This window comes from Eurytemora carolleeae, unplaced genomic scaffold, assembly GCF_000591075.1.
Source record: "Eurytemora carolleeae unplaced genomic scaffold, Eaff_2.0 scaffold406, whole genome shotgun sequence".
NCBI classification, from domain to species: Eukaryota; Metazoa; Arthropoda; class Copepoda; order Calanoida; family Temoridae; genus Eurytemora; species Eurytemora carolleeae.
This window is the reverse complement of record NW_019396308.1, coordinates 1-11,030: the sequence shown is the minus strand read 5'-3', so window position 1 is coordinate 11,030 and position 11,030 is coordinate 1. Positions and strand designations below refer to the sequence as shown.

At 30.8% G+C, this 11,030-nt stretch overlaps 1 protein-coding gene across 1 annotated transcript in view; it reads right to left on the bottom strand.

Moving 5' to 3' along the window:
- LOC111700661 (uncharacterized) overlaps positions 1-8,483 on the bottom strand; it is a 24,682-nt gene extending 16,199 nt beyond the window's left edge. Inside the window, exons 1-8 of the mRNA XM_023471646.1 lie at positions 8,403-8,483; positions 8,052-8,137; positions 7,967-7,995; positions 4,778-4,851; positions 4,268-4,358; positions 3,148-3,233; positions 1,985-2,056; positions 1,376-1,383 (exon numbers count right to left, since the gene is read on the bottom strand). Of these exons, the coding sequence (XP_023327414.1) occupies positions 1,376-1,383; positions 1,985-2,056; positions 3,148-3,233; positions 4,268-4,358; positions 4,778-4,851; positions 7,967-7,995; positions 8,052-8,137; positions 8,403-8,480 (524 nt within the window). The 5' untranslated portion in view covers positions 8,481-8,483. The remainder of the gene's footprint in view (positions 1-1,375; positions 1,384-1,984; positions 2,057-3,147; positions 3,234-4,267; positions 4,359-4,777; positions 4,852-7,966; positions 7,996-8,051; positions 8,138-8,402) is intronic.
- Between the last annotated feature and the right edge of the window lie 2,547 nt (positions 8,484-11,030).

Below are 11,030 nucleotides of genomic sequence, written 5' to 3'. Positions count from 1 at the left end.
ACCCCTCCAACCTGTGAAATCCAAGATCTGTCAAAGTAAAGAACCTGCTAATTGTTTATGTACCTGCTTTTGTTCTGTACAGCTTGAAAAACACTAAGTTAAATAAACTTATTCACACACTTTGCAGCACTTTTAATTCATTGATGAGAAACAACTTTAAAGATTTTCCTGTGCTCTGACCGGCGTAAAACTATCCTTCACTAGCTGGTGACCCGCACACACTGAACTATCCTTCACACGCCTGCAGTAGATAAGCCTGCCAACTTACATCTGTTGTGTCTTGAAATCCATCCGGGCTTCATTCATGCAGTACGTGTTCAAGACACTTATGTACAACAAGCCATAGCCAGCTGTACATTATTTCACAGAGTACAAGCTATAAACCAAGCCAAATTGTGCCCCAGGTTTCCAGATAAGGACAGGTAGGTAGATAGATAGATAGATACGAGTAAATAAGAGATAGATAGATACACAGGTAGAATGATAGATTGATAGATAGATATATATTCAGGTAGAAGTGTTATCAGCTGTAAACTGACCGACTCGACTGAATGGAGAAAGTTAAGGACAGGTTTCGCTAGAAATCATTAACAATAAAATGTAATTATCAGGCCGTACTTGTTTTTTAAATAAAAAAATAGATAAAAGACATTTAAGGTTTATTCCTTTTAAATATAAGAATACAAATATGTAAATGTATAATATATAAGAAAAAAAATATGTGATATTATATGAAAAAATATAAAATGTAGAATAGGTGGATTTTGAATAAATAGAAAGAAACAAAAACAATCATTTTTATAAAATGTTTAACAGAATTATTTTTTTTAGGGATTCTCTTGTTCTTCGACAACTTCCAGGTTCTCTTGGTTCTCAGATTCTTCACTTTGACTCTCAGATTCTTCAATTTGGTTCTCAGATTCTTCACTTTGGTTCTCAGATTCTTCACTTTGGTTCGCAGATTCTTCACTTTGGTTCTCAGATTCTTCACTTTGGTTCTCACAGATTCTTCACTTTGGTTCTCAGATTCTTCACTTTGGTTCTCAGATTCTTCACTTTGGATCTCAGATTCTTCACTTTGGTTCTCCAGTGTTTGAGGTTCTGGTTCTTGCTCCAGGTTCCTGGATTTATACTGAGGATTGTTATCAGCAGATATTCCCCAATCCTTGATCCTTGGATCCAAATCTACAATTCTCTGGTTCACTAATCTAAAATGTTAAATAAAATTAAAAAGAAATGGTAAATAAAATAAATTCTCTTATAAAAGATTTACAATATTGTCCTTTAACCCTTTATCTAAACAATATATAGTAGCATCTTAGTGATATGGGACAAATATTGACCATTGTCTTGCTCATTGCAACGCTTTGCAAACCAGCGAATTGTTGAACCCGTATAAAGCAGGGGTCAATATAATTCCCAAAAAAGCTGATTTTCTCGATCCCAAAATAATTTTTTGCCCCCAATTTTGAAAAAAAAATGCCCCCAATTTTTAAAAAAAATGCCNAAATAAATAAATAAATAAATAAATAAATAAATAAATAAATGAATAAATAAATAAATAAATAAATAAATATTTAAATAAGTAAATATATATATATTATAAATAATTGTTGTAAATGAATCTTTACTATTTCATTTATCTCTGTCATTGCCTGCCGTTTAATATAAATACTTACTCTGTAATCCGTCTTACTTATCAGGATATACAGGGATACAGAGAAACTGGGATACAGGGCTGCAGTGATACAGAGAAACAGAATACAGGAATGCAGGGATACAGGGATACATGGATACAGGGATACATGAATACAGGGATACATGGATACAGGGATATAGAAATAAAGGAATGCAAGTATACAGCCACAGGCATACTCACTCCTGTATCCCGAGTCCATTAGCGCCTGATCCAATCAGGGTTCAGTCATGTGTTTGTTGTCTATTCTGAACCAAAAGAAAAGAACAACAACATAAACCGGTTTTACCTGAGTTTACTTGGTCCTGCATCTACCCACTCATTGATACAATGTACATAATATCTCAAATCTCGTACACCCTGAATAATAGTAGTGTACATAATATCTAATATCTCGTACACCCTGAATAATAGTAGTGTACATAATATCTCATATCTAATAATAGTAGTGTACATAATATCTCATATCTCGTACACCCTGAATAATAGTAGTGTACATAATATCTCATATCTCGTAAATAGAAAGAACATGATTAATTAAGGGTGTCCTTTTAATCTGGTTAATTTACAAATTGCAGTAACTTTGTTATTGTTTGGAATGTTTCTAATCTGTAAACAAATTTGAGTAATCAAAATAGGAACGTTTTGTTTTATATAATAAAAATTCACAATTATAATGCCCAAAAAATGCCCAAATTCAGTAATCTTATTTGAGTCAGTCTACTATATAGTAAAGCTCTTCTCTCATATATATATATATTTTTGAATATTTATATGTTACTTTACTTATAGCTGGCCAAACGTCTGGACCAAATGGCCTGAATTTTTTTGAGGAAACACATTGGTACCATAGGCTAAAAAAATAATTTTTTTCAGAAATCGATATTTCTGTTTTTCGAAAATCTATTTTTTAAATTCCACGGGCAACACCGGGCACCCTAGTCCTAGCACTCTCATCTTTGAAACTATCACCGTAAAATTTTATGATTTTTAATGAATAGTAATTTAAAGGATTTTTTGTAAAAACATTTGTCTTGAAATTTATAGGGTAGGGTACAGGGTGAAAAAAAGTCCGGTCTGTGAAAAAAAAATCTAAAATAGCCCATAACTTTTTTGCGACAAAAGCTACAGATCTAAAAACTATATTTTTTAAAAGCCCATAAAAATGCATGTAGAAACATGTGTCACATTTTGATATTTGTTTGTTTTTCCCTTTTTTGGCATTTTATTCACCCTCCCTACTCTCTAGCATCCAAACTATTAAAGTTATCGGACTAGTTTTTTTCTTTGTGCTGGCCATGAAAAATTAGGCTATGCACATGCATTTAAACCCTTTTCTAGGGGGCGTCGTCAAATGCCCTCCCCCCAGGCTATACATAGATTCAGACCCCCCAGCCTCTATAGGGTTAAGCTAGTATCTCATAAAATTGAATCCATCTGTCTTTACTTACATCGAAGCAAAGAGCATCATTTGGTGATGAAATATATCCATTACATTCCCCAGCTTGCTCTTTATGTCCAACATGCCAGAAGGTCCCTGGAATACATTTTCTTATTATTCATCAAGAATAAGGTCCCTGGAATACATTTTCTTATTTTTTATTAAGAATAAGGTCCCTGGAATACATTTTCTTATTATTTATCAAGAATAAGGTCCCTGGAATACATTTTCTTATTAGTTATCAAGAATAAGGTCCCTGGAATATATTTTCTTATTATTTATCAAGAATAAGGTCCCTGGAATACATTTTCTTATTATTTATCAAGAATAAGGTCCCTGAAAAATATTTTTTTTTTTCTTAATAAGATTAATTCGACTAAATGTTTCCTTTTCAAGGGAGTATTTTCGAAAAGTGAAAGGGTGTGTACTGTGTTGGCTGAATCCGAATTAAATTTAGAATTTCAACCATGCTCTTTATAGACGCTATAGATAAAAGTAAAATTAGTATTATTTGATTCTGTTGAAGCCTATAACCTCTTTCAATTTTGGCGAACACTCCCTTCAACATGAAATAAGTTAATTCAAAAAAAATATTTATGGACTATCAACGTGACATCAAAAGACTCTCTCTAATAATAGAACTCTTGAGACTGTTTTGAGTAATATGGACAAGATATCGTAATTTTTTTTGATTCTTATAATTTCCTTCATTTTCTTAGCGTTTTTACGAGCAAAAATTGTTTTCGCCCCATAAACATCAGAATTGAGAGAAAGTCGTCTTTGATTTCTGATATATGATGTGTACGTCTTACAAGCTTTTCACAGAGTGGTCTATACCTTTCTTGTGTCTTCAAACGAAGATATTAGATATTATAAGACAATTTTGATTTTTTAAATAAATTAAAATTTGTATAAATCTTGCAATATCTCTGTCAGTTTTAAAGATACAAAAATGGTAAACCTCATTTTGAAAATATCAAGACCAGGCGCATTTGATATTAGATAGGTAAAATGTAATATTGCAATTGTTATGTTCATATGTTCATGAAAAAAATGGATATAAGACGATTTAAAAGTCGTCAATCATTTTCCCATGTTTATTGGGACGTATAACAATATTATAAACTTACCACACCAAGTAATAACAAAGTCAGGGTCTGTATCACTTATCCATGTATTTCTTCCACCAACAAGTGTGTTTGTTATAGTGTACGTTCCAAGCTTAATAAAAACGATAATATTTAAGTATTCTATTATTGTTGTATTTGTATTTTCATATCGAGCTATACCGAACAGAACATTTTTTTGGACCAAAACGCAAAGAAACCGAACACCTAATATTTGATATTTCTTATATCTTTGCAATCTGACGTCGTAGATCTTAAATATTTCAAACTATGAATTCTGCTGGATTAAATTGTCATCTAGGTATCTATCTACGATATAGAGATTAGAAAATTTGAATTCAACTTTGTTTACATTTTTGTTTCATAGTGTTCGAGGCGTTAACGAAAGAATATTATTAATAATTAATTATTTATATGATAATAATAAATTATATTTAAATACGATTAATATATAAATAAAAATAATAAAATATATTATATAATTAATTATATAAATGTAAATCTTTTTTTAACCTTGTTAAAGTGAATCATCCAAATTCCATGGTTTTCCTCCGCTTCCAATCCAATTCTATGACAGCACGGGGTTCCTACACAAATTTAATCTATTAAAGGGACCGTTCACTTATTTGAATAATTTCGGGGTAAACTAAATAGCTTATTAGCTGTTGGTCTTACTTTTCAACTGTGGCCGCAGAAAAAGTCGATTATTTTGTTTAGAATTCGAGCGCAAAGGGACAGTCCCTTTGTCTTTACACTATTTGATGTTTTTTTGTCGAGGTCATGGATTAAAAAAAAAAAATTCGAACAAAAAATTAAACTGTACCCTAGAAACCAGAGGACGTCCTAAGGTCGTCATGAGGATGTCAAAAATTACCAGTGCGAAGTCCGGCGACGTCGTATTTTAGGTGTTGAGGACGTTTAACGCAAGGATTCTTACCTCCTCACGACCTAATTTTCGAAATCGAATTGAAATAGTATTTAATAGTTAATTGTAAATGTCATAATTAGAAAAAAATTTAACATTTTGGGTTGCTTCTCTGTAAAATGCCAAATAGAAAGCGGTATGAAAAATGAAAGGTTGTGGAATACTGGATTATAAATTATAATTGGGTAGTTGATAATAAATTAGACAACTGATTGATGGGTGTCCTCATCCAAGGGGTGGGGGGCGGAACTAAGTTTTTGACCTTTCTGGCAATAACAGATATCGATTGGAGAACTGACAGAAGCTGTGTATATGTGACAGTAGAGTAGAGATGTCAACTTTCTGATTTTTCTAGATTTTAGCTTTCGTAACGATAAAGTTCATCAAAAGTATAAACGTTTGAAACGTTACATTGCACATTATGAAATTTTATGGCATAGGGTAACGTTATTTAATGAATTTTCTGAACTTGAATACCTTATACAGCGTTAGTGAAAAAATAATCTCCGTTACGCATTTGCATTTCCTGTTTTTAAAAACTTTCCCAACGTTGCGTTAAAGCTTTAGTTCCACTTTCATGAAAGGTTAAATGTTTTCAGAGACCTTAGGTTATGTTTTATTTTAACTTTTCCAATATAAACTTTTTTAATGTTTACAATTTCTACTAAAATTAAACTTTTCTTACTTTACGATTTATCGAAAATTATTGTGATAACCCTTTTTTTGTTACACTATTTTACAACTGGTAATCAAAACTGTTTATTCGTTTCTAAGAAAGATGAAACATTTTTCTATACTTTACGTTGTATTAAAATGTTCAGGCCTTAACGTTTCTTACGTTACACTTCATTAAAAATAACATTGTTTTCTAATGAAAGCATACAAGATTTTTTTCGTGATAATTACATTCCTACTTTAGTATTTTTCATCCTAAAACATGAACCATGCAAAAAAAATAGTGTCGTTAATCCCTTTTTTACTCACCCTGTATGTTTCTTTTGTAAATTGTTAACATTTTTAGAGAATGTGTAGAGGAATGCAGCAATATAAAGATTATAATATAATTATTTAAACGGTTTTCAAAATTCGTGAATGAAAGTTTTTAAGCATAAGACAATTAAAACCCAAGGGTATGTCTTAAAGGGACTAGAGACGTAATTTCAAGTGACCTTCCATTTATGGAGTGGCATGTCCAGCATACATTTACAAGATAGGAAAACGCTGGTATTTTCACATCATCAATCAGTTAAAGGTATAAACGTTATTATTGGGAATCAAGCATGACCCTCTTTAAATGGAGGATCACTTGAAATTATCATCGTGTATTTGACGAGCTCAAAAAATAGACATGTTTTGGGAAACTTCATAAAATGAATTAAAATTCGGCAAGACAAACCACTTTTGCATGTGGAATAGTAGTTCTAAATTATTTTGCGATAATTTAGGGTTAATTTTTTCTTTTTTACTCAATGCAAATTGACCCTCCGGTGGACTTTCTTTTATCTAAAAGAATTCATAGTTTGAAATATCTAAGGTCTACACCATTGGGTAGCAAAGACATAAGGATTAGAAATATAAGTTTGTGACAATTCCTTTAGACTGAAGTAAGGGGCAAATGCAAAAGATTTTTTTTAATAAAACAACGCGAAAAAAATTTTGTAACACTTTTTCTTTTTTTTACGTTGTGAGGACTGACGTTGGGAGGTAAGATTTTCGTATATATGTTGTGTATAGCCGGCCAATCGACTGAACCGATTGGGCTGAATTTTGTTATGGACACTCAAGGGTGGCCGGGAGGTGTTATAGGCTAAACATTTTTTTCCAACATTTGTTTTCAAAAATGTTTTTTTTAATATTTTTTTCCACGGGCAACGCCGGGCCCTTCAGCTAGTATAGAATGTAACCAAACGTTTTATATTATTGTAAATTAACGTACAAAAACGTACATTTTACCAAATAGAGAGCGGTTCGATCTCCTATCCCGCTCAGAAAGTTGAAAAATAAACTTTTTCGGATTACTCACAAATGCATCATTGCAAGTAGGATGTATATTTTATTTACATCGAACGCAGAATTCTACGAATTTTGTAATGATTTATTGATTGTCGTAGAGAACGTCGTCTTTGTATATACATTTTATACGTTTTAATATGAAAAACGTAAATTTATTACTAGCTCAAGTATTAAAAGTTTTCATAATTTTTTATATAATCCATTTCTATTTTGTTTTATTGTTTTAATGATTTACGAAAAATTCTGTCATTGCGCATATTAAGTAAATATGGCTTTAATTTTGATGGATTTTTTTTTAAAGTGATTTATATACATTTCTCAATTTTTGAATTGGATATCATTATCTTTATATATTATGAATAAATATATTAATTCTGACAGTGATTAACTCTGATATATTGCAAAAAAATTTAAATTTACAAGGTGAAGCACTAAATATGACATTTGAGAGACGATTTTTAATATTTTTAGACAGTGAAAAATTGTATATCTAAAACCTTGAAGAATTATATTCCAATGCAATACAGAGTTCAGAAAAAAACTTATCCTTTGAAAATATTTCTTTCTTGTAAAGTGGTGTACTACAAGGGCATCCAAAACAAATTTTTTTTTCAAAATTAGCCAAATATAACTGAAAGATGTACGAACAAGAAGAAAATGAAGAACAAGATATATAGAAATCTAAAAATATTTTCATAATATTGTAAAATTCATTTAAGAAAAATTATTAAAGTTAAAAATATTTCTGAAATGTAAATGTTAACCTGTATCTCTTGCAAGAGCAGCAATTTCCCTAAAATAAAAAAAAATAAAAAAAATATTTTTTCTTTTTAAATTTAAGGTTTTTACCTAAAATCAGAAAAAGCTCTTCCTTTGTCTAAATCCATAGGGTCAATGCTATCGTTATCTTCAATATCATTTCCTGTGTTTTCTCCCTAGTTTAGAACGAATTATTTGTATTTGCAGTAAATATTTATATGTACATTTTTATGTGACAGAAAGCCAATTTTTCAATGTGGAGGGTGGGGGAGTTAATTTAAAGAAAAATATTACTAAAAAATCTTTTCGATACCAAAAAATCAGTTAAAAATTCAAAGAAAAAAGGTTTAATAATTGGAGAAACTAACTTAACAAGCCATATTAAGAGATTTAAAGACATATTATGTAAAAAAATATAATTATAAAATAATAATTCTTTTCCTCTGATTTTAGTTTATAAGCTCCAGTAGGCATTACTAAGGAGCCTGCTGTACATACTACTATTGCACGAAATATCATCTTTAGTCTGAAATAATATTTTTCTATATTCTAGATGATACAAGTACAAACGTCGGACCCACAAACGTCGGACTGGTACAAAAGTCGGACAGTACAAACGTCAGACCAGTACAAACGTCGGACTAAAAACTTATTTCCTTTTAGCAACTGCAGTCTAACACAAATCTACCCAAATGAACTGAGGTCTTGCCATTAACTCAATATATCTTTGCAACCTGGTAATGGTATTAACTTTTGATACTTTCACACTTAAACTGTTATCTTATAAGTTTTATAGTTTAAAAGTTATGGTTTTACGACATCGGGTAGCAAAGATATAGGCATACTGAAACATCAGAGTGTGTGAGAATTGAACTCAACTCTTTTTTGGTCTGTTGTTTAATACAGTGCAGCTACCTTCAAAGGATGAGGCTTTATTCAGTTGTCTTTGATTTTTATAACAATGAGTGAGTGATTTTTAATTTATTTCTTATAGCAATGGTCTTTTTTTCCAAACTCAACCAAAGTCCTACGTTTTACCTTAAAAATGTACCCGTCCGACGTTTGTACTGGTCCGACGTTTGTACTAGTCCGACGTTTGTCTCAGTCTGACGTGTGTACCAGTCCGACGTTTGTACCAGTCCGAGGTTTGTAAGTCCAACGTTTGTACTGTCCGAAGTTTGTACTGTCCGAAGTTTGTACTGTCCGACGTTTGTACGTCTAGCTTAGAAAAAAAACTTGTCAGCTTTACGAAATGATTTTAAAGACACCTTTGGCACAGTCCACTAAACGCTAATATACCTTCGGTCAGTGTACGGCAGATTACTGCACTACTCATCGAAAGCTTAGTTGAGGGTGGTTGAATTCAGAATTAAACTGAATTAAATTAAATTAATCGCATTTTTATTTCAAACTTTGACTTTTTGAATTTGAATTATCAGGTTGCAAAGCTATGCGGATTAGAAACTAGGGGAGGTGAGTTATCTTGGAGATAAATTTTAACTGTTCAATACTTAGGAGATAAACTACAACTGTTCAATATTTTGGATAACTGTTCAATATCTTGGAGATAAACTACAACTGTTCAATATCTTGGAGATAAACTATAACTGTTCAATATTTTGGAGATAAACTTCAACTGCTCTATATCTTGGAGATAAACTACAACTGTTCAATATTTTGGAGATAAACTACAACTATTCAATATCTTTGAGATAAACTTCAACTGTTTAATACCTTGGGAATAAACTTCAACTGTTCAATATCTTGGAGATAAACTACAACTGTTCAATATCTCGGAGATAAACTACAACTGTTCAATATCTTGGAAATAAACTACAACTGTTTAATATCTTGGAAATAAACTACAATTGTTCAATATCTTGGAGACAAACTACAACTGTTCAATATCTTGGAGATAAACTACAACTGTTCAATATCTTGGAGATTAACTACAGCAGTTCAATATCTTGGAGACAAACTTCAACTGTTCAATATCTTGGAGATAAACTACAACTGTTCAATATCTTGGAGATAAACTACAACTGTTCAATATTTTGGAGATAAACTACAACTGTTCAATATCTTGGAAATAAACTACAACTGTTCAATATCTTGGAGACAAACTAGTTCAACATTTACTTTTTGATGGATGACTAAAGTTTTTAACCTAAATATTTTTTATCAACAACATCTGTATTCTGTACCTTTTAAAATACTCGTCAAAAATAAAAGTGAGGGAGAAACAGATCTTCTAAAATTTTACTACAAAATACGTTTAAAACAGGCCTTTTAAATCAATTTTTAAAAAAAATGATTAAAGTCTATTTTTTAGAAAAATTTTAAAAAATTAACCTGTACTATAACATTGACCTAGTAATCAAAAATATAATTAAAGATATTAATTATTTAGTTAATTACAATAATTAGTGCGTTTAAAAGGTCATAATTTTAAAACAAATTTTAAACCTTTTTGTATTCTATTCTATTCTATTTAAATTTTTAAATATTTCTTTATTTTCTTTATTCACAATCTGAAATGAAGTTTTATAAATGTTTAATAACAAGAATTTTTACTTGTTTTTTTAGATCAATGCCGCAACATTTTTTTTTGTAAATAGGCCTAGGCAAATTGTGAACAATAAAAACAATGCCATTTCAAAAAATTTTATTTGTTCTTATTTTTTTTTTTTAACCTTTTGATCAATTATTCTATGAATATTTTAAACTTGTAATTTAGAAACTAAAGGTGTGCCCCAAGGCCCAGACTAAAATGAAAAATAAGAATATCAAAGCCGCAGTTTCTCAGATACAAGGTTTCCCACAAAGGACTGGACTTCAGAGACGACTGTAGGGGAATTAATGAATCTCTGCAGTTGTAAGTAATTTCTTACTGATGCCAAATAAATAAAGGAGTTGGTCACTCAGCACCAAAGGGGTATATCTTCCTTAAAGATCATTATTTTTACATCTAGTTTTTTCTAAAGTAAGTCCAGTATATCCCTGAATGGTGTTCTGGCCAGGATGTACCTTGAAAAGTGCAGGGGCGCAAACTGTTGAAAAAAAGGGGGG